We start from the raw sequence: 23945 nt of genomic DNA on the forward strand, positions 1-23945 counted from the left end.
CAAGTCCTCCTTCATCAAATTACTCCTCTCGTCAGATAAACCTCTAAGAAACTAAAACCCCTTAGCAGAGCAGAGTGCACTGGCTCTGGACCCAGTCACCACGTTGAACCCGGTTGCTACCACTGACAGGCCAGATCCCTCCGGCAGGTTACGTAGTTTCTCTGTGCCTCAAATTCCACCTCTGCGAATGACGAGACCGAAGAATAATGGCCCCTGCCTCAAGGGTTATTTTAAAGACTAAATGAGTGAATATACAGAGCACAGTGCCTGGCTGGTATTAAGCATTACATAGTCTTTCAAACTAACTGGGCAGCTGGAGAAGTGAGGCACGGTTCGCTTTTCTCGGGACCTTCTTTGGGCACATTAATGCCTCACCCCAAGCTGCAAAAATATGCAGCCCAACCCCTGAGGGAGGAGGAATGGCTAATTCGTATTTGTTTTGGTTGTGCAAGTGCTTTGTTTGGCTTTCCCAGGGTCTCTCCAGCACCAGAGCTGCCAAGCTCCTGGCCCGGGATGGGCCCAACTCCCTCACCCCTCCCAAGCAGACGCCTGAGATCATCAAGTTCCTCAAGCAGATGGTGGGAGGGTTCTCTATCCTCCTGTGGGTGGGCGCCTTTCTCTGTTGGATTGCATATGGGATTCAGTACTCCAGCGACAAGTCTGCATCCCTGAACAACGTAAGGCTCTGGGGTGTCCCCTCCTGGTTTTGCTGGCAGAGGCATCCAGTGAGGCCTCGGGGGCACAGCTTGGGGCTGGATGCCAGTGCTTAGGTGTGGGAAAGTGAGGCATTTTCCCAGCTGTAAAACAGAAATTCTGTCTGGCTTTCTGATGTTCCAGAGGCAGTGTGGGCATGAAGGAGGGATACACAAAACACCTTGAATTTTTAAGGGGGAGAAAATCTGCATCCATGTGAAGTAGTTTGGGACTCTGTCTCCCCCAAGCTAACCTCTTCCTTTAACACGGAGAGTGACTGTGCCTGCCAAGACATGGGTACCAAATCCACAAAACTGAATTGGCCAACTTGATGCCAAGAGACAGAAGCCAGAGGCAACAGGCTACATGTCATAGGATTGGATTGACATGAAATGTGCAGAACAGGCACATCCTTGGAAGCAGGAACCAGATCGGTGATGCCAGGGCACTGGACAGGAGCAGGGAGTGATGGCAGAGGGGCCAGGGGGATCTCCAGGCAGGATGGAGATGCTCTGAGGCTGCAGTGGAGGGTGGTTTCACGGCTCTGTAAACTTAAAAAAAAAAATTAATAAGTTGCTCACTTAACATGGGCGAATTCCATGGCCTGTAAATTATACCAGGGCATAACTGCCAGCATTGCATCCTCCCGTGGAGAGCTCTAGCCCCGGGGCCTGGCTGCTTCCCGCTGCCGGTTTCTCTGACTGACGCCCTCCTTCTCACCCAGGTGTACTTGGGCTGTGTGCTTGGCCTGGTGGTCATTTTAACGGGGATCTTTGCTTATTACCAAGAGGCAAAAAGCACCAACATCATGTCCACTTTCAATAAGATGATCCCTCAGGTGAGTGGCAGCCACCTATCCTCTGGCCTCTGGTGACTCCCAGGTGAGGAAGCCTCAGCTGGGAGGGGCACAGGGCCCTGAGGACTACAGGTTCTCACTTCCTTCCCTACCGGAGCAATCGTGGGTGAATTAACGCATTTGTCAGAACCCCAGTTCCTCACAGGATTTTGATGGTCAAATGAGGCACCACCCAGGGCAGTGCTGGTTAGCACAAGGCATCTTCTGTTCCTGCTCCTCAGTGTTTGTGGACAGTCCTTCTGGGTTCTGGAAGGGACCTGTGGAAGGTCAGGGAGTGTTCTTTCACTGGCAGCCAAGGAGACCAGCCTGCAATTGTTTATCTGTGACCGTATTTGCTCTTGAGCCCCAGAATGCACTTGGCAGGGACGCCCGGTGCTCCTTTCTTCCCCAAAAACCCCTGTCAGTTGTCCACACTGTCCCTGGCCCAGGGAACTGTGGGCTGGAGGAGAGATTCTGGGTGGAAAAGACACCTCCTGCCAAGCTTGAAGCAGGAGATCACCTCGTTAAAGTTTTCCCGACACTCACAGATTATCAGCCTCCCCAGCCCCACCTTCAGTGTTCTGCCCAGATGCCCAGCCAGGATTGCTCACCCTTAGTGGTCTCCTTTTCTAGGAGGCCCAGGGCTCTGGCTTGGCCAGATCTGGCCAACAGCAACTCTTCTGTTCCAAGAACTCTCCATGAGCTCAAGAAAAAGTAGTTCTTAGAGTCTTCGGGCCTCGGGTGAAGCAGTCTTCTGTTTCATTCTTGCTATGCTGACAGCCTCACGCTCCAGCAGCAATGCTGTGTCCACAGGGCCAGGTGCAGGCTGCCAAACAGCATGGACTCAACGGTGACAGTGACCAGGAAGTTCCAAGGCCTCTATCCTGGGGTTCGGTGCGGTACAGACTTGGGAGGAGGGCCGGTGTCCTTCCAGGGTCTGAGGCATCTGTCCTGGTTTTCTTCGGCAGCAAGCTCTCGTCATCCGAGATTCTGAGAAGAAGACCATCCCTTCAGAGCAGCTGGTGGTGGGGGACATTGTGGAGGTCAAAGGAGGAGACCAGATCCCCGCAGACATCAGGGTGCTGTCTTCTCAGGGATGTCGGGTAAGCGGCAGGGGGCATCCACCCCAAGGACCATGTTCCAAACCCGCTGGCTCTGTGGTCTTTCCCAGCATCAGTATAAGAGGCAGGGAATGAGGTACCCAGCTGTGAACCATTTTCAACATTTCTTCTAGGTGGATAACTCATCTCTCACGGGGGAGTCTGAGCCCCAGCCCCGCTCCTCTGAGTTTACCCATGAAAACCCCCTGGAAACGAAGAACATCTGCTTCTATTCCACAACGTGTCTGGAAGGTAAAAGGCCTCTGGCTCTCAGCCCACATGTCCACCTGTGTCCCTTCTCCCTCCTGGGCTCTCAGGTCTGTCCTTTGCCACACCCTGTTACAAAGCTTATCCCAGAGGAAGCGTGGAACTGAAGGGCCTAGAGGACAATGCTTGGCCTCTGGAATGTGGTGTGCCTATTGATTGTGCCAGCCCCCAGAGAGGGCTGCAAGCTGGCTGCACACCCCTCCTAGCTGAGGACCCCTGGAATAAAACGTCTACTTCCCCTGTAGGCACTGTCACCGGCATGGTCATCAACACGGGTGACCACACCATCATTGGCCATATTGCCTCCTTGGCCTCAGGAGTTGGAAATGAGAAGACGCCCATTGCCACTGAGATCGAGCACTTTGTTCATATTGTGGCAGGAGTGGCTGTCTCCATCGGCATCCTTTTCTTCACCATCGCTGTGTCCCTGAAGTATCGAGTCCTGGACTCCATCATCTTCCTCACTGGCATCATTGTGGCCAATGTGCCTGAGGGCCTCCTGGCCACTGTCACTGTGAGTCCATGCTGTTAGACAGCCTGCACCCGGCCCTGTGGACACAGTATTGGTGCTAGGGAGGCGCCCACACAAACTGCAATCTCCCCTAAGTCCAGAGCACCGTGCCCTCCCCATCAGGGACAACCATGGAACATTCTGCATAGACTGTTCCTTACAGAGACAAAAAAAAAAAATTGTCGTATTTTTAATATTTGACTGGGTTTTCCTTGAAAACGTTATGCTTTCAATTGGCAATTCACACAGCTTACTCTGCCCCTTAAGATCTAGGTAAGACAGACTCCACCATTCACAGATTTTCTAGAAGGCTGATGCCTTGCCCACATTTCTTTGGCAGTTTCTACAACTTAGGCATTTAGGCACATTGACACACTCTACTTACCTCTCTCAGGAAAAAAAAAATTCCTCCCATTTTTCCTGCCGAGGACTCCAGCCCTTTCCTGGCCAACCCTAGACCCAGCTGTTTGTATAGGCCCATGTCAGTCAGTCCCTAGACAAGAGCCCCCTCCTCCTCAGTCTGTCCTGTGGGGGTCCCAAGGGGTAGGAGAGGAGGGGGTTTATGTTTCCAGTTTTGTGGCTACATGATCATTGGCCTGCTGTTGTCCTGACCAAAAAAAGAGAAGTTTTTGAAGTCCAGATCTCTTCTGACCCCAGGAGATAATAATTTGGGGAAATTGGAGCCAAAAGAATCCTTTGAGGTCTGGGGCTTTAAAAGAATCTTTAAAATATGGAGCTTTTAAAATGAAACAACATAAAGGCTGCTGAATTCCCCAAAGCAACAAGTGTGTCCTCTGGGACAACCTCTTTGGCATGCACTGTTCAGTCTCTCTTACACACTCCTGCTTAGGGACCACAGGAGGTGTCGTGATTGTACGTGAGCACCAGCCACAGCAGCGTGTCCGTGTTTGCTGCCCGTGGTTCCCTTGTTTTCTTCAAGTCATGAAGGAACAAGAGAAGTGTCTCATATTTAATCTTTAAAAAGGGATTGTGGCATAGAGGGCTCTTGGTGGCCTATAAGCCACCAGGTCAGCTTAGCTGTGCCGACAACCACACCTCTCCCCTAAAACTAGTCCAGCTGTCTCCTAAAATTCAATCACAGCTCACATTGGCTATTTTGGTATTATTGGACCTGAGTTCAAATGAGGATTTTTCCCAAAGCGTCCTTCCCTCTCCTGCTAGGTGACCCTGTCGCTGACAGCAAAACGCATGGCCAAGAAGAACTGCCTGGTGAAGAACCTGGAGGCTGTGGAGACCCTCGGCTCCACCTCCATCATCTGCGCGGACAAGACTGGGACACTGACCCAGAACAGGATGACAGTGGCCCATCTATGGTTCGACAATCAGATCTTTGTGGCTGACACCAGTGAAGACCATTCAAGTAAGTCTTATGGAGAGCTCGGTCTGGCCAAAGCTGTGGACTCCATCCTGGGGCTGAGCTGAGCACACAGCAGGGTCTGCAGCTGGAGGATTGCTGGACAGTGACTCATGGATGGCCAGCCCAACCCATAGCAGCCACCGTTCTTTCTCTGTCTTCCAGACCAAGTCTTTGACCAAAGCTCTAGGACTTGGGCCTCCTTATCCAAGATAATAACATTGTGTAACCGAGCAGAGTTCAAGCCAGGACAGGATAATGTCCCCATCATGAAGGTAATGCTTCTGCAGCACTCGGTCTTAAATCACAGCCAGTTTGTAGTCACTTGCTGGGGTCTGATCGGGTGCTTGATTTCTTTCTTTCTTTTTTTTTTTTTTTTTGAGACAGAGTCTTGCTCTGTCACCCAGGCTGGAGTGCAGTGGCGCGATCTCGGCTCACTGCAAGCTCCACCTCCCGGGTTCACGCCATTCTCCTCCCTCAGCCTCTCCGAGTAGCTGGGACTACAGGCGCTCGCCACCACGCCCAGCTAATTTTTTTGTATTTTTAGTAGAGACGGGGTTTCACCGTGGTCTCGATCTCTTGACCTCGTCATCCACCCGCTTCGGCCTTCCAAAGTGCTGGGATTACAAGCGTGAGCCACCGCCCCCGGCCCGGGTGCTTGATTTCATCTCTCCAGTTGCTTAAAGTTTGTTCAGTGCTTGCAAGAGCAAGTCGGACTCACAAGACATACAGAAAGTTTTCTTTATGCACACTAGCTTTGAGAATACAAAGATGCTTGAAAGGTTTCAGAATATTGCTTTAGCGTCTTTAGAAAATTCTGGAAATGAATGCACCTCTAAGTTACTTTCTTGACTTTTCTGCCAGCTAAGTGGATGTAATCAAAGTTCCTTTTAATATACATGCCATTCATGGAAACTTAAAATGTGATTGGATAAAAATAAAAGGACTCCTGTTAACTAGAATATGGCTGCAGACGAAGCTCTAAGGGGTCCTGGAATATCGGAGCATACAATAAACTTTCCCCCTCCCTCCCTCCCTCCCTCTCCTCCTTCCCTTTCTCCCTTTTCCTCTCCATCTCAATGAGTCACTGAATCTCTGTTCTCCTGGCTTTTCTATTTGCCATCTGTTTCCATCCCTGACTCTTTTTCTTTATTATTTTTTTGTTTGTTTGTTTGCTTTTCTCTCCCTCAGGCAGCTCATGAATGCTCTTTTTGGCCAATTGCTTCTTTGTCAATATCTTCCAAATCTTTATGTCCAATTCTAATTTCTTACCTAAACTCCAACCTGAATCTCCGGCTGGCTGTGTGCTTCTACTAGGAAGTTGCACGAATCATGCTTGTTAACTTCCACCCATACCCAGCCTGGCTGCACATCAGTGCCTTGCCCCAATTTTCTAATTTTCTATGATATAGCCATCCTATTTGTCATTGGAACAGAACATTTGAAAGTTATCTTTGACTTATCCTTTCCTTATATCCAATGAGTCACCAAGTTCTATCATTCTTGCTTCAAAATATACATAACTTTACTATTTATCAGCAGTACCTTGCATCTAAATAGCTGATTACTGGTTGATTGGAATTAAACCTCCTTGATTCCAGTTTATCCTTCCTGGAGTCTTTCTCGAATGCCACTAATTTTCCTTAATGGTGCTTTTATATTCACTTAACTTTACTCAAAATCTTTCTGTACTTCCCTGTTTTCTGCTTCTCAAGTCTAGACCTCAGGCTACCTTTCAGGGCCCACCAGGTCTTGCCACACCCTCCACCTCCACTTGTACCTTGAACACTCACAGACGAGCCTGCCCCTCATGCCCCTGCACCCGCATCCTGGTTTCTGGAAGGCTTTGTTCTCTGTGTATTGGTAACCCACCTATCTATCAAGATCTAGTTCATAGCTGCTTTTTTCCACGAAATCTTCAGTCCTCGTAGAGGTCCAGCTTCTCCAAACATCCCTAATGCCAGTAGGTGGCACTATTGTTTACACGCTTACCACTGTCTTGCGGCCCTACCTGATCACGTGATAATGTCTCTCCAACTAGATGGTAATGGGATCAGGAGGTGTGTTTTGGGTCCTATGCTGAGGGCATGTTGGTTCATTAAATATGTGCTGCAAATATTTTTCTTCTTTGATTCCCAGAAAGCTGTGATTGGAGATGCCTCAGAAACTGCTCTTTTAAAATTCTCAGAGATCATTTTGGGTGATGTGATGGAAATTAGAAAAAGAAACCGCAAAGTAGCTGAAATCCCTTTTAACTCTACTAATAAATTTCAGGTGAGTTTTTCCTCACAGCCGGTAATCTCTGTCATCGGCAGGAAGACCTTTCTACTTGCATGTATCCTTTGCTTACCTCATACTTTGAAGGATACCTGACTTCAAAGACAGTCGTCAGGGATACAGCACCCAGGCGTCTGGTCCCCTAGGTCAAGCTCGCTTGCTGGCCTCCTTCCTAGCCCTGAAGCAGGGCAGAGAAAGAAAGAAAGGCAAGGACCTCATCAGGGCCTGGCTGCTCCTGTGTATGAGCCATCTCTGTCACAGGCACACAGTCTCCCCCTCACACACACACACACACACACACTCACACCACCACTATCAGGTACCTTCTGCCGTGAGGAGCAGCAGCCACATTCCAAAGCATAAATGCCAGGTGGGCAGCAAGGAGGCTGAACACCTGCTCCTCTCATCTCTAGTGCATCAGGCCCTTGATCTACGTGGCCTCGTTCCATGTTCGCATCCAGCCTGTGAGGTAAGACTGACGAATCCTGACTCATAGAGGAGGAAGCAGGCCCTTAGAAAGTGTGGAGAGACCAGAGTCACACAGCACCCGGTGTTCCCAAGCCTGACACCAAGTCCACGATTCTTCCACCGTCACACAGTGGGACTGCAGTGCAGTTCAGGCCATGGGAGCAAGCCCTGCCCTTTGGGGAGACCGGTGAGCGGCGCCTCAGGTGACAGCCCCGTCGTTTTCCTGGGCCAGCCCCTGTGCTGTGGGTGGGGGTCTCCTTTCCGTCCCCTGCTCAGGTAGAAGACGGCCCTCCTTGCCTGGTTGTCTCAGCAAGCAGGGCTGGCCGACAGTCAGCTGCCACAGCCTCCCCATGTTAAGACAAATGACAGTTGGGAGCCCCAGGTCCCCATGCAGATGGGATTTTCCACAGAGCCCACAATGGATCTGGACTTGGGCTTTGCACAACAGTAAAGTATAGAAATAGAATAACCACAACTGTATGTGTGGAGTTTTCTGGTGATTATCCACCCATCTTATTTCGGATGGAATTTAGGGGTTAGAGAAGAACTCTTTTTTTTTTTGAGAAGGAGTTTCACTCTTGTCACCCAGGCTGGAGTGCAGTGGCACGATCTCGGCTCACTGCAACCTCCGCCTCCCAGGTATAAGCAATTCTCTTGCCTCAGCCTCCTGAGTAGCTGGGACTACAGGAATGCACCCCCATGCCCAGCTAATTTTTTTGTATTTTTAGTAGAGACAGGGTTTCACTTTGTTGGCCGGGCTGGTCTCAAACTCCTGACCTCCGGTGATCTATCTGCCTTGGCCTCCCAAAGTGCTGGGATTACAGGCATGAGCCACCAAGCCCAGCCTAGAGAAGAACTCTTGTGTTGCAAATGTCTTCTTTGTGGACAGTGAGCCAACAGAGAATCACAGTTAGCTAAGTAGACAACTAACCAGAAACATATGATGTAAAATACTCAAGCCAAGAAATCACATCTCTTACGTAAAACCTCAGTGAAAATAGAGTGGGCAACAGTCCTAAAAGACTGTTTTAGGACGAGTATTATTATACTAATAATACTAGTAATAATAGGAGCTGTTCTGTGCTAATTTCCACACGTATCAAATCATTCATTCTCACGACAACGCTGTGGGGTGGCTAGAGGATGAGGAGGTTGGGGTGCCGTGCATCAATGCACAGTGTGAAGATGGGGTTAGATGATGCCTCCATCAGCAGCAGGACTTGGAGCCCTGCTGAAGCTCCGTCTCCCAGGGTAAAGGCATGTCCTGTTGCAAAAGGGAGACAAAGCAGGTTCCTTGAGGCCTCATGTACAAGTTGGAGGAGAAAGTGGCTACATAGAGTGGGACTAGAAAGGGGAGAGGGGCCTGTGTGAGTTCCTGCTGAAGATGTCGGAGGTGCTGTCTGGATGCTGTTAGGGTCATTTTATATCTACACATGAGCAGTGCTCAGCCTCACCAGGGCTTTAGATGTCATGGCCTTAGAAGGAGACGTCTCTGCGGGAAGGAAATAAAATGGAAAGCCTACGTCTTATTGATTAGAATGGTGATGCCCCAAACACACTGGTCTGTTAAGACATTTAAAACAGTTTAGGGCAAATTGGAAAATGTTTTATAAAGTTTTATATAAAGATGAATGTATTTAATTTAAAAGATTATCCTTTGTAGCCTCCATGATTAAGGGCAGGGGCTCTGGAGCCTGCCAGCCTGGGCTCAAATCCCAACTCAGCCACCAGATAGGCACCTATTGCTCAGTGACCTTGAGTGAAGCATTGAACCTCTGTGCCTCAGTTTCCTCCTTTGTAAAAGGGAATAATAATAGTACCCATGGCCTTAAAGTTGTTTTGAGTATAACTAAGTCGACGTGGACAGCACTTAGAACAGTGCCTGGCACGTGGTACACACCATAAAAGTGTTTCATATTATCCCTATGTTTTAAATGTAAAAAGCTTTATCTTGGCCAGGTACAGTGGCTCACACCTGTAATCACAGCACTTTGGGGGACCGAGGAAGGCAGATTGCTTGAGCCCAGGCATTCAAGACCAGCCTGGGCAATATACCAAGACCTTATCTCTACAAAAAAACAAAAAACGAAATTAGCTGGGCATGGTGGCACATGCCTGTAGTCCCAGCTACTTGGGAGGCTGAGGTGGGAGGATTGCTCGAGCCTGGGAGGTCTAGGCTGCAGTGAGCTGTGATTGTGCCACTGCATTCCAGCCTGGGGGACAGAGTGGGACCCCGTCTCAAAAAAAAAAAAAAATTAAGAAAGAAAGAGAGAAAGAAAAAGAAAAGGCCTATGTTTTAGAAAGCTATAGGGATAAGAAATGGGAGGTTTTTTGTTTGGTTTGGTTTTTGTTGGTTGGTTGGTTTTCTCAGTGTCTTTACTTGATCATTAAAAAAAGCAGTAGCAGCAGCAGCTGGTAACCCTATTTGCCCTATACTTCTTTTTGTACTCATCTTTGATACCCAAAAGTCTAAGAAATACTGATTTGTAAAGAACTGTTATACCCAAAATTGTAGCGCTTTTCTTTACAACTTATTTTCTCCCAAACACTCCAGCTTCCTGAGATTCCTCTTGAGTGCTTAGAAGAGTACCTGGCTTATCAGAAGGGCTACATTAGAGTTAGTCCTTTTATTCTTGTATATCGATTTTTTTTGCATATCTTATTAGGATGGATCTAGAAGTAGAATTGCTGGGTCAAGAGCATTCCTATTAAAATGGAGACTCCTGTGACTCAGCTCTCTTCCTGGAACACTATACATGGAAGTGTCCACTTCCTCACACCCCGCCATTTTCTATGACATCCAAGCAGGAAAACTGGGTGGACAATGAGGTGAAGAGGTGCAGAAATTCCTGTTGCCTCCTACCCTCCTGAGCTCAGAATAGTTTGGGTCTGAAAGATGGCTGCTCCCCACAGGGAAGTAGAGGAGGGGAGATGCAGAGGCTCACAGCCCCCTAACTCTCATGGGCACCCTGGGAGATCTTGTTCAACGCACAAGATTTCACATGCTGACAGCCACATCTAGCCTGCCTAAAGCAGCCAGTTTTGCTTGAAAGATGAGCTCCACTTATTGCAGATTCCAACCCAGGGTACCCCCCTCTGGGCTGGGGCCAAGTCTAGAGCTCTTCGTCTTACTTGGCCACAGAAAGAAAAAGGGCGGAACATGCTGAGGATGCCATTGTTCCTCTTCCTCCTTTACATTTAATGGACCAGTAGAGAAGAAGGAATGCGTTTCACCTTTCTGTAAGTAACACGCTCAGTTCATTCCTTCCCAGCTCTCCATCCACGAGACGGATGACCCCCACGACAAGCGCTTCCTCATGGTGATGAAGGGGGCCCCTGAGCGCATCTTAGAGAAATGCAGCACCATCATGATCAATGGCGAGGAGCACCCACTGGACAAGAGCACCGCCAAGACCTTCCACACGGCCTACATGGAGCTGGGCGGGTTGGGCGAGCGTGTGCTGGGTGAGTGCGGTGGCAGGGCCCTGCCCATCACCTGGTAGGGTCAGAGATGAGGCAGGCGCCTTGAGGACCTGTGACCTAGCCGAGTGGCCATGGCATCCACATGAAGGGTGTAAAGGAGAACATGATAAGCAGGATGGGAACAAGGAGAGGACGCTGTGAGACAGCACCAAGCAGGGTGGGGTGGCCTCCAGAGAGGCAAGCTCAGGGAAGACTTTATGGACCGAGTTAAATTTCAAATTGGGCCTTAAGTGACTGCATTTGAGGGGAGATGGGGGAAAGTATCCAGGGCCCAGGGAACAGCACAGGCCAATCACAGAGGCAGAACGGCATGGGGCATATTGGGTGCTGCCAGCAGGTGAGATGGCACGGTCACAGAAACAGGGTTCAAGGGCTAGATTGGAGGTCATGAGATGGAGGTCTTAAATATGTGGGTGAGGAGCCAGGTTTCATCCTGCAGTCAGAGGAGAGCACCAAGGGCTGTGCCACTAGAGTGAGCTGGGCAGTCACAGCACTGGGGAAGACTTTATGGAAGGAGCTAAATTTCTTTAACTCCTTTAAATGTCTTTGGTGGCAGCAGAGAGAGGAGAGACACGCATCTCCATAGGAGGCAGCTGCCCTTGCTCAGGCAAAAGGGATGGGAATTTGATCAGGGTGATGGGAATGGGAAGGAGCGATCAGGGACAAGAGACTTCATAGAGGTAGAGTTGGTAAGATTTAGAACTGATTAGAGGGGAATAGTCAGTTTAAAAATGATTAAGCTTCCCATTTAATGACTAGGAAGAAAGTGATGCCAGTGATGCAGACGAAGTGTCAGGAAGGAAGGAACCTTAGAAATGCAACAGGAGGAGGACCCAATGGGGGTGCGTGTGGTGTTGTCAAAGGGGACAGTGTGTCCTGTTGTCAGCACCAGGGCTGGCGGAATGGTGCCCCATCAGGACCACAGAATGACAAATTCAAGGAAACAGAAGTGTACGGTTGATGATCTGGCTCATTAAACACCATGGAAGTCCTCACCAATATAGATGCAATCTGTGGAATGTGTGTTTCTAAAGGCTATTGGAGTTGGCAAAGCAGATAAAGCATATAAATGAGATGGTAATGCTGTAGGCATCCAATAACCCACAGCACCGGGTATTCTACAAAGGATCCATGCCCACTTGTGTATGATTTCTCAAAGCCTGCTCCACTGACATTTGCAAAGCAGTGGGCCAGGCTGAAAATAAATTGGATGTGAAAGCTGATCACACAATCTTGGAGGTCCCACCAGGCACAAGAGTCCCTTCCACCTCAGCCTATGAGAGGCTGATGCCTTCTGAGAAAAGGACGACTTGGCCCCGTTCCTGCTGGCCTTTCTCTTGGGCTTATCTTGATCTAACACTGAACTTTGTGCCCCTCCACTGAAGCCCCTTGTTCCTTCACATGCTGTTTTCTCTTCTGAAAATGGCCTTCCCACCTCCACCCTCCCTTTTTCCCCTAGAAATCATCTGTGCCCCTCTCAAGCTTCAGCTCACATGTGACCTCCTTGGGGAAGTCTCTCTTGACCCTCCAGGCAGCTGAAGTGTGTCTCTGCCCTGAGATGTACCCTGTGCTTGATCCCTTTAACTCTGTGCCCCGCTAAGCTTCAGAAGTCGAGACTGTGTATGCCCTAGAACTCGGCAATATAGCAAGATATATTTCTAGAACACAGAGCCTAGTGAGCACACAGTGAATTATATTCGGATGAAATATGCCTTTTCTAAAAAAAATGCATTATGGAGTTGAAGAAATTAAACAATTCTGGCTTATTCTGATGTATTGGTAAAACAGTAGAGGACCGAGGTGTATCAGCATGTTCTCCTCTTATTTTTTTTCGTTTCCTATTCTAGTTTCACTGACTCCCTAATTCATCTGTATTACAGGTTTCTGCCATCTCTACCTGCCAGCAGACAAGTTTCCAGAAACCTACTCATTTGACATAGATGCTATGAACTTTCCGACCTCCAACCTCTGTTTTGTGGGACTCTTGTCAATGATCGATCCCCCTCGGTCCACCGTGCCAGATGCAGTCACCAAATGCCGGAGTGCAGGGATCAAGGTGGGAGTTATTTTCTTGACTCAAGAAGTTCTCTCTTTATGTCATTTTCCTTTCTAATCATGTTTTTCATAGCAGACGGTCAGTATTTAGGTGTCTTCAAGTGAATATCATAATTCCTATTTTATTTCTAGTTTCACTGTGCTAAGTTTACTGAAACTGTCCCACAAAAACGAAATGATTGTGTCTATGTGGAATGAACCACATAAACAGTAAATGCAATGAGAGGAATCTCCTAGTGCCTTGAAGTGACCATATCTCGCCCTAGTCCATGGTAGATACTAAAAGACTTTATTGGCTGGGCACGGTGGCTCATGCCTGTAATCCCAGCACTTTGGGAGGCAGAGGCAGGCGGATCATCTGGGGTCAGGAGTTCCAGACCAGCCATGGCCAACAAGGCGAAACCCCGTTTCTACTAAAAATACAAAAAAATTAGCCAGGCGTGGTGGCACATACCTGTAATCCCAGCTACTCGGGAGGCTGAGGCAGAAGAATCGCTTGAACCCAGGAGGCGGAGGTTGCAGTGAGCCGATATCATGCCGTTGCACTGCAGCCTGGGCAACAAGAGTGAAACTCTGTCTCAAAAAAAAAAAAAAAAAGAAAGAAAAAAGGCTTTATTACTCAATCTTGAGGCTCAGCCCCCATAATCCATGTTCATCATTACTAGGTTAGTATTAAGACTGTTGAAGTAACATGGGGCTACCCCCAAGTAAACACTCACCAGCCCTTTCACAAATAAAGTGGCATCAAAGGAGAAGGGCTTCCTTTCATGTCAGAGGAGGAAGCGCATGAAGCTTAGGAGCAAGGGTAGACACAATGGGATTAGTGTTTACTCCAAAGACAGTTGTCTCGTAGATCCAGAGCTGCCACTGTAATCACCAACCACATTCTCCCAGGGCACTACGGAGTAGGTAACACTGAACCATCCCCACTTTGGCCAACCGAGTTCTTCGTTACCCATGGGCCTTCTCGTTGTCTGTGCTCTAGGTTATTATGGTTACTGGTGATCATCCCATCACAGCCAAAGCTATCGCCAAGAGTGTGGGGATCATTTCAGCCAACAGTGAAACAGTGGAAGACATTGCACATCGCCTCAACATTGCTGTGGAGCAAGTTAACAAATGGTAAGCACAGTAGCAGCATAGCAAAAATTCCAGTTCATACCCATGGGGCCCCACTGGCTCTAAAGAGCTGCACTACTTGGAACAAATCAGCTTTTTGCTCTCAGAGTGATGCTAGGCTGGTTTGAGCTATAATTTGCATATCCATGTATTCACTGTAATTTCACTGAGCAGCTAATATGTTCCAGGCACAGTACTGATACCATGAAATGACCCTTTATGTGTTCCTTGTTTGAAATTTCAAAATCCAGTGTGCCCTAGGCACAAAACCTTTGTACCCAATTTAGAATAAGAAAAACTGAAACAAAGGGTTTATGTGAAATTACTTGCCATAGATGCAGTTGCACAATTTGGAATCGTAAGAACCCTGTGGGTTGTTTCATGCACCCTCCTTGGTAAGCATCTTGGGTATTTATCCACCCGGTTTCATAATATGTAGCTATGTAAACACACCCTTCTTTTTTATTTGGTAATAAATAGATTGGAAGCTTCCTAAGGAAAGTTTTTTTCCTTGTTTCTCCTAATTCTTTTAGTCATGTTTATCCTTATTATTTTAATCATGTTCATCCAACTGTACATTCACTCATGTATTTATTCTTTCAACAAGTATTTATTGCGTGCCAACTATATACCAGGCAAGACCTGGAACTACAGTAGCAAACTGAACAATACTATCCACACTGTTGGGGATCTTTCCGTCGAGCCCAGGAGACAGAAACAAAGCTAACAATGATGTGGTCAGTGTAATGAGGGAGACACACAGGGCTAGGGAGCTGGGCATGCGGGAGAGTGGCCTGGACTGTGCCTGGTCTCCATGAGTCAAAGACTCCAAATTCTCAGGTTGAGAAGAAATGTTCATTAGCTGGGTTATGCTTTCACGCATGCAGGAGATGAGGGAAAGACCAGTGCACCTCTTCAGTTTCCCCAAGCACTTAGGTCTTTTAGGGACACACAGCTGTCGGGTCATAACAAATTACCAAGTTAGACAACCAACCAGAGTTCCGGCCTCTGGGCACAGCAACAGTACCTGAAGTCTAAGAGTCTTGCAGTGCCCTTTAGTATATATAACATCCCTCTATGAAAACAAGTTTGAGGCTTGTTTATTTGTTTGGTTTTGTAAAGTAATCGGCTTATACTTTTTTTCACTTTAGAATTTTAAACAAATTTTTTTTTTTTTTTTTTTTTTAGACAGAGTCTCTCTCTGTCACCCAGGCTGGAGTGCAGTGGTGTGATCTCAGCTCACTGCAATCTCCACCTCCTGGGTTCAAGCGATTCTCCCGCCTCAGCCTCCTGAATAGCTGGGATTACAGGCACCCACCGCCATGCCTGGCTAATTTTGTAATTTTAGTAGAGACGGGGCTTTGCCATGTTGGCCAGGCTGGTCTCGAACTCCTGACCTCAAGTGATCCACTCACCTTAGCCTCCCAAAGTGCTGGGCTTACAGGCATGAGCCACCACACCCGGCCTAAAAGAAATTTTTTTAAGAGTAGTCAAACGCAGTAGTGAGAAGAGGGGAAAGAGTAGAAGAGTTTGATCTGTAACTGTGAACAATCAGTTGAGATAATTCACTGCTACCTTCAGACCAGCCAAGTCTTCTTTTTTAGATACAAGGTGTCCTGTCAGATCACCCAGGCTGGAGTGCAATGGTGTGATCATAGCTCACTGCAGCCTTGACCTCCCGGGTTCAAGGAATCCTCCCCTCTCAGCCTCCCAAGTAGCTGGGACTACAGGCTTGTGCCACTGCACCCAGCTTCATTTTAGCAGATTTTTTTTTTTTTGAGATGGAGTCTTTCTGTGTTGCCTAGCCTGGAGTGTGGAGTGCAGCGGTGAAATCTCAGCTCATTGCAGCCTCCACCTCCTGGGTTCAAGCAATTCTCCTGCCTCAGCCTCCTGAGTAGCTGGGATTAGTTTTTGTACTTTTAGTAGAGACGGGGTTTCACCATGTTGGCCAGGCTGGTCTTGAACTCCTGACCTCAAGCGATCTGTCACCTTGGCCTCCCAGAGTGTAGGGATTACAGGCGTGAGCCACTGCACCCGGCCCATTTTAGCAATTTTTAATGAAAGTTGTATATAAGATACCTTACTCCTGCATCTTCTCAATTGCTTCTTTTTTATATTTGCCTTTCCTTCCCTGCTTAGGAAGATTTGTTTGCCCTTCCATTCAAGGATCTTTTGTGGTCTTTGTCCAGTTTTAGCCTGGTGATGGCCACCTGCTGGGTGATGTGCACACGACTGTCCTGCCCTTAGCCTCCTCCTGTGCTCCTGTTCAGTATAGATGGCACATTTATTCCTATAAACCTGGACTGCTTTGCCAATTTGCTGACCTGTATAGTGTCCTTGTGCAACCTCAACTTCCTCATCCTTTGGGATAGGCATGGATGGGTCTGTGCTTGGAGCAGACCCCAGAATGTGCTTCTATCTCAGCTTTTTGGAACGAGAGAAAGACATAATCTTCCTACGAATGTGGGAAGGTGCATTGAAATGCCTTTTATGATCCTTGCCTCAGTCAAAAGTCACAAAGGGACTGAACTTCCTCTTGGCCACTGCCACTCTGCTCATGGCCACAAAAGGGAAGAGTGGATTACACATTTTTATACAAATCACCACACTGAGTGAAGTGGATGCTTTTGTGAATGTTTTCAGTTATTCACTTCATCAGCTCTAGTTTCACGACCATATAAAAATTGCATCTTGGCAGGTGTAAGGGGAAAGAAACACCCCTTCTTTCTTCTCTTACTTTTTTTTTTTTTTGCCAGCAGTTAAGAAGACCTGTAGTTTGAGTCAAGTGCTAGAATTCCAATATTTAGCACCAAGAGGTAAAACAGATCTAGAAAGCTCAAAACTTGCAAATTGTAAAGAAAAAGACCTGCAGTGGTTTGTACCTACATTGTTTAGGCTGAGATTTGAGGGCCAAAATGTGTTAGCCACGAGAAGCTGAGGTGGCTGAGATGGCCATTCCTGGTCAGGGAGCAAGACCTATGAAGGCCTTAGGGTACAGGGGATGGAGGATGTCAGAACTGAGAGCATCCAGCGGGCAGGAAGGAGAGCCCAAGGCGAGGGGAAGCTTGACAATGCAGGCCTCACCTGGGCTCGCTGGCTAAAGTTAGGGATTCTGGGGTCTGCTCCAAGCACAGTGGGAGGCCCTTGAAGAGTTTTAGCAGGGGAGTAGCTCAGACAGCTCTGCATAATCAATAGGCCCTAGAACCTTACTTTTATAGTCAGCAGGCAATAGTGCTGCTCAAAGACTTCAGTAAACTTCTGCCTCCATAGCACATTGCACAAAGATGACACTCTGTAAATCCGAAATAAACAACAGCAAGTAATTATTACCCCTTGTTTGGGCATAAAAGAATTCTAGGACCAAAATATATGAACAGGCAGTTTGGGGGTTTTATTTCTATTTTTGTTTTTGAGGCAGGGTCTCACTTCGTCACCCAGGCTTGAGTGTAGTGGCATGATCTTGGCTCACTGCAGCCTCAACCCCCCCAGGCTCAAGCAATCCTCCTGCCTCAGCCTGCTGAGTAGCTGGGACCACAGGCACATGCCACCATACCTGGCTAATTTTTAAAAATTTTTTGTAGAGACAGGGGCTCTCACTATGTTGCCCAGGCTGGTCCTGAACTCTTGGCCTCAAGTGATCCTCCTACTTGGCCTCCCACAGTGCTGGGATTACACGCATGAGCCACTGCATTTGGCCATGAATGGGCAGTGTTTTAACTTCCTTTTACTTCTGAAGTAAGTGTTGCTCTAGGAAGTAGCACTCTCACCTGTTCTAGTAGGGATAAGGCTACCTGGTTTTTTATTCCTATTGTTATATGGTACCTATTGTTATATGGTACCAAGAAATGGTGTTATATTTAGCCTCAGTTTGCCTCTTGAAATGGAGACTAAAGTGTTCCCAGGACTCCTGTTACCTCACTAGAGCATTAGGTATCAAGGACACTGGGTTCCAGGTCAAGTCAGAGAGGCTTCAGCCAGCATCCTTCCTGGAACAGTGTTTCAAGCTAAGATCTGCCCTTGGGCCTCACCCAGTTTCTTCTGGCCCTTCTAGGGATGCTAAGGCCGCTGTGGTGACTGGCATGGAGCTGAAGGACATGAGCTCGGAACAGCTGGATGAGATCTTAGCCAACTACCAGGAGATTGTCTTTGCCCGGACATCCCCCCAGCAGAAGCTGATCATTGTGGAGGGTTGTCAGAGGCAGGTGGGTGGACAGCAGTGTCCAGAGGACTGACAGGCCCATCACTGTCCATGGGCAAGTGCAGAGGTCTGGATCTCACATCAGGCTGTGGTGCCTTTGAAACCTCAAGAGAGAGTTCTTGGCTCATCCTCATCACCTGACCTCTCCACCCTCTCAGGTGGGCTGGCCCCTGTCCTCCTTTGAGACCCCCACCACACGTTCCCCGAAAGGCTCACCCCAGCTCTCTGCATTTTGTCATGAGAGCCCGGTGAAGCATTTGCCACTGTGGTAGGTGTGAGTAAAGAAAGATTTAAAATGCAAAGATTTAAAACAAAAAATGTGAAGACATAAGATATAAAACACCTGAGCATTAGGTTTTCCTCATTTGCACACATCTTGTTTCGAGATCCTTGTTCCTCCTTCTAAGATTTCTCATCTTTATCTTTTCCTCTAAATGGGCCCTTCCGTTCAGCCATAATCATCCTCGCAACCTCAAGGGAAAGGGAGGTTGCCTTGCTCTTGCCAGGTCTGCAACCCACCGGGCCTGCTCACTCCCACTTTCTCCCTGGGTCCCCCGCCACAGGATGCTGTTGTTGCTGTGACAGGGGATGGAGTCAATGACTCTCCGGCTCTAAAGAAGGCAGACATTGGGATTGCCATGGGGATAGCAGGTTCTGATGCAGCCAAAAATGCAGCCGACATGGTCTTGCTGGACGACAACTTCGCATCCATCGTTACAGGGGTGGAGGAAGGTGAGTGAGTCTCAGGGGGGTCTTCCCAAGGGCCGGGGTGGTCTGGGGGACTAGAAGTAAGTTCTGAAGGAGAAACCTTTCTGCCTAGGTCGCCTGATCTTTGACAACCTCAAGAAGACTATTGCTTACACCCTGACCAAGAACATTGCCGAGCTGTGCCCCTTTCTGATCTACATCATTGTCGGGCTCCCCCTGCCCATTGGCACCATCACCCTTCTGTTCATTGACTTAGGGACAGACATTGTAAGTGACACTGAAGGGAACAGGGTGTGATGCCTGCCCCAGGGGAGATCAAGTTCAGGGTTGATACCTTCAAGGGCAGAGGATGGACTAACTCAATGCTTCTCAGCTTCCATGTGATGGGGCCTGTAGCTCTGCATTTCTCACAGGTTCTCAGGTGGTGCCCATTCTACCAGTCCACATGCCACACCTCAAAGCAAGGGACCAGAGGCATCAGCCAAATGTTTGGAAATTAAAAATACTCTATAGTGAGCTTTTTTTTTTTTTTCTTGAAACAGTTTCACTCTCATCGCCCAGGCTAGTGTGCAGTGGTGCTATCTTGGCTCACTGCAACCTCCGCCTCCCAGGCTCAAGCGATTCTCCCACCTCAGCCTCCCAAGTAGTTGGGACTATAGGCTTGTGCCACCACACCTGGCTAATTTTTGTATTTTTAGTAGAGTTGGGGTTTCCTGGCCTCAAGTGATCCACCTGCCTCGGCCTCCCAAAGTGCTGGGATTACAGGCGTGAGTCACTGCACCTGAGCTATAGCAAACTTTTCAAGACATGAGTCTTCATCCTCAAAAAAAGAAAAAGAAATGCCATTGGTCAATTTCAGCCTATGTGCCTCCCTTTTCTTTTGGGAAGATGAAGCTGTCACTCAAATTAATCACCCAAATAACCACTGGGGGCTCAGTGACTAAAGTGATAATCTCACAGCCACCCCTTGTTAAGTAAGAGAGTCTGACATGGAAGACCTTTACCTAAACATAATAAGAAGCAGCAGTTATGAAGACTTTATAAAGCCGTGCCCTACAGTAATGTCACCTAAACCTTCCCCTTTTCCGGTATCCATTTAAAGAAAGCCCCGTCTAAGGTGCCCATGTGGCTGTGGCTTACGTGGGCAAGCAGGGAAAGCAACAGACAGCAAGCTGAATTCTTAGCAGGAAACTGGCCCTTCAAATTGCCCTTTTCCCCTCTCTTGTTTTCTACAACACCCAGGTAATCCCTAATTCCTAGAGAGACTGGAGATGTCTTTCCCTTTGAGGGGTATTGAGCTCCCCAAAGTTGATGGAGCATTTTCCAAGCCCTTCACACTTGCCTGCTTTGCTCTGCTGCAGTGCTTCTCTGGACCTGGTGCGGGAGTCACCTGGGAACTTGTTAGACATGCACACTCTGGGCACTGGTGGACACCTGTAGCCCCAGCTACTCAGGAGGCCAATGCAGGAGGATTGCTTCAGCTCAGGAGTTTGAGTCCAGCCTGGTCAACACAGAGAGACCTAGTCTCTTAAAAAATAAAAATTAAGAACAAATAAAATAAAAATGTTATTCCAGATAACTGGGCTGGGAATGGAAATAGGTTGTACACCCATTGTCTTTTAAAAAAAGAGAAAGAAGGAAAGAAAAGAAAGAGGAAGAAAGAGAGAGAGAGAAAGAGAGAGAAAAAGAAGAGAGAGAGAAAGAGAGAAAGGGAGAGAAAGAGGAAGGAAGGAAGGAAGGAATGAAATGCAAATTCTCTGGCCCCAGCCCAGTCCTCCTGATTCGGGAAGTCTGGAGGTGGGGCGCAATGATCTGTCTTTTAGCAGGTCCTCCCACCTGGAGGGAGAGGACGGCACAAGAAATCCTTCCTGTAGGGGAAGAGTGTTTTCTAACCAGCATCCTTCAGAACTGCCAGCACAGGGTGATAAAAAGCAGCTGATTTCTAAAGGCACTATTTTTAAATTCCTGTACAGACAGCATACCCTCTACTGCCTATAACGTGGATGGGCCAGCTCCATGCCCCCACCCCATCCAGCCAGTGCCCCACCCACCCCAGCCCCCCTCCCCTACTGTGGGTAGAGCAGAGCATCCTGGGGTTAGACCTCACCAGCCTCTTCCCCTCTAGATCCCCTCCATTGCCTTGGCATACGAGAAAGCTGAAAGTGACATCATGAACAGGAAGCCTCGCCACAAGAAGAAGGACAGGCTGGTGAACCAGCCGCTCACTGTGTATTCATACCTGCACATTGGTACGATGAGGGCGCGTCTTCCCCATCACACCAGCGCCTGCCCTGAGAATTGAATTCACTGGCGTCGGGGGCACAGCCAGAAAGTGTGGTTTTCCTGTGGGGCCTGGGTTGGGGAGGGAGGGGCAACCGAGAGCAGACAGGATGAGGCAGTTCCCTGAGGCCATCATAGAACCTGTGTCCTATCTCTCTTGTTCTTTCAGGCCTCATGCAAGCCCTGGGAGCTTTCCTTGTGTATTTCACCATCTATGCACAGGAGGGCTTTCTGCCCCGCACTCTCATTAACCTGCGGGTAGAATGGGAGACGGACTACGTGAATGACTTGGAAGACAGCTATGGGCAGGAATGGGTTAGTGGCGGGAATTGCCGCAGAGTCCACCTGATTCTCTCCATGCTCATTGCCCTGCCCAGACTTAGATAGAACCTCCATGTCCCTGAACAGCCTTGGAAAGCTTCAATTAATAGGGCTCAGGGCCCCCTTGCTGACACATGTTTGGCCTTCGCTGGGTCTCATGGCGCAGCCTCCTTTCTCAGACTAGACGCCAAGTGGTCCCTTTTTTTACTTTAGCTTTGCCATTGGTATAGAAGAGTGACCAGCCCAGCCACACCCACAGTGGGGCCAAATAAATTTACATCTTTCAGGCCAGGTGCAGTGGCTCATGCCTGTAACCCCAGCACTTTGGGAGGCTGAGGAGGGAGGATCACTTGAGCCCAGGAGTTTGAGACCAGCCTGGCCAACATAGTGAGACCCTGCCTGTATTAAAAATAATAGTAATGATAATGTTTTTAAAATTAACATTTTTCCCTACTCAGCTGGTTCAAGAAAGAAAAATGTTTCTTTCCAAACACTAGGAGGTGGTCCACTCTCAGTCTGGGTGAGGTGCGGAGAGAGCATGAAGCTATAGAGAACTAAACTGCAATTTCCTAGAAGTTTTCTTTTAGCCTTCACGGTCTCTTCCTTCTCTGCCCGTTAACAGACAAGGTACCAGAGGGAATACCTAGAATGGATGGGCTACACAGCTTTCTTTGTTGGCATCCTAGTCCAGCAAATAGCAGATCTGATCATCAGGAAAACCCGGAGGAATTCCATCTTCCAGCAGGGTCTCTTCAGGTACTGCCTGTGCCCAGCCTCCTGGGGCAGCCCTGGGCCTGCCGTGCAAGGATGATGATGATTTGTTTTTCACAAGACCGAGTTCTGGCCACACCTGTAACCCCAGAGGCATTGACTCTTCTGGTGGCATGGTCTTCTGGGTGTATGATCATGAAGCCACAAGAATCCCAAGTCTGTCTGCTTTTGTGTGTCTTGCAGAAATAAAGTCATCTGGGTGGGGATCGCCTCACAGATCATCATTGGTCTGATCCTCTCCTACGGCCTCGGAAGTGTCACAGCCTTGAGATTCACCATGCTTAGGTGAGTTCACCCTCAACAGCATGGAGGAAAGAGCCAGACTCTGCTTTGAGCTGTTGCAGCCTAAATAAACCTGAGGATTCCCAGGGTTCCTCCCCAAGTCTTTCAAAAGATGTCAAACTGATCCCATGCTCTATGAGCCCAAAACTTTGTTCTGCATTTTCCAGAAGTGGAAATGGGTTTTCTAGACCTCACCAACCCGCCTTCATCCTCATCCAACAGATTGCTTCAAAGGCAGACATTGCTTCTAGCAGTCACAGTGAAGGTTAAACAAGGAGCTTTCCACCTTTATTTTGTGGGGCCTCGTGGATTTGTCGTTGTTTGCAGTAAAGCAGGACAAATGAACGAGAAGCCCCATTCCCATTGGGCAGGGTTGGGCTATCCCTGTGGATGAGTCAGGGCTCACCCTCCACCCCTCTGCTTCCAGGGCTCAGTACTGGTTTGTGGCTGTGCCGCACGCCATCCTGATCTGGGTGTATGATGAGATGCGGAAGCTCTTCATCAGGCTCTACCCTGGAAGTGAGTAGCCTGTGATTTTGGAGGCTCTGTTTACCCCCTTCAACAGACTCTCCATTTCTGATGTACTTTTTTCTCTCTCTACAGGCTGGTGGGATAAGAACATGTATTATTAAGACCACCTCACTTCCTTCGTCTCTCAGCGGCACGTTGGGGCACACTTGTTCATCTTCTGACCATTTGCTGGGAGATTCCCCTGCAGGGCAGACATCGTCAAAATTCCTACAAGAGGAAATTTTCATGCAGCAAGCTGTATGCAGGATATTCACTGACGTCTTGCACTTTAAAACTGAAATTCAACTCTTTATGTAGGATTTTCTTTTCTATCTCCATCTCCTCATTAAAAAATACGTACATTTCAAGGTAATGGTATAGGGAAGGATGTGTTTATATGTATTTGAAACTCCTTGATGTTAATAGTCTTGTGTAACCCAGGCATCTACTGGGGCCTGCCTTAAGCTCTAGCTAGGATTGCTCAGAACTCCTTTCCACACCCTATTAAAGGCCCCATGACCTCCCTAAGATTTCTGCAAATCCCTTGAGAAGGTATGTTTTCACGGTCTCCTTGCTCAAAAAAGGCCAACTCACCCGAGGGTCTGCAGGAGATGGAAGTGGCGGCAGGTTTACATCACAGCAGCACGCATGACCTCAGCTTTCACTCGTTTAACTCTGAGATGTCCTTCTTG

The 23945-nt window shown here is 48.2% G+C and overlaps 1 protein-coding gene across 1 annotated transcript in view; it reads left to right on the forward strand.

The window, feature by feature from the left end:
• ATP12A (ATPase H+/K+ transporting non-gastric alpha2 subunit) overlaps positions 1–23626 on the forward strand; it is a 30422-nt gene extending 6796 nt beyond the window's left edge. The window contains exons 4-23 of the mRNA XM_055244323.2: positions 474–677; positions 1418–1531; positions 2497–2631; positions 2763–2880; positions 3141–3409; positions 4589–4787; positions 4947–5056; positions 6921–7055; positions 10799–10991; positions 12890–13065; positions 14050–14186; positions 18235–18385; positions 18945–19113; positions 19202–19356; positions 21215–21338; positions 21539–21684; positions 22313–22446; positions 22645–22746; positions 23171–23262; positions 23347–23626. Coding sequence (XP_055100298.2) covers positions 474–677; positions 1418–1531; positions 2497–2631; positions 2763–2880; positions 3141–3409; positions 4589–4787; positions 4947–5056; positions 6921–7055; positions 10799–10991; positions 12890–13065; positions 14050–14186; positions 18235–18385; positions 18945–19113; positions 19202–19356; positions 21215–21338; positions 21539–21684; positions 22313–22446; positions 22645–22746; positions 23171–23262; positions 23347–23375 — 2892 coding nt within the window. The 3' untranslated portion in view covers positions 23376–23626. The remainder of the gene's footprint in view (positions 1–473; positions 678–1417; positions 1532–2496; positions 2632–2762; positions 2881–3140; positions 3410–4588; positions 4788–4946; positions 5057–6920; positions 7056–10798; positions 10992–12889; positions 13066–14049; positions 14187–18234; positions 18386–18944; positions 19114–19201; positions 19357–21214; positions 21339–21538; positions 21685–22312; positions 22447–22644; positions 22747–23170; positions 23263–23346) is intronic.
• Positions 23627–23945: the final 319 nt, after the last annotated feature.

The sequence above is a fragment of the Symphalangus syndactylus genome, chromosome 15 (genome assembly GCF_028878055.3).
Source record: "Symphalangus syndactylus isolate Jambi chromosome 15, NHGRI_mSymSyn1-v2.1_pri, whole genome shotgun sequence".
Classification (NCBI taxonomy): domain Eukaryota; kingdom Metazoa; phylum Chordata; class Mammalia; order Primates; family Hylobatidae; genus Symphalangus; species Symphalangus syndactylus.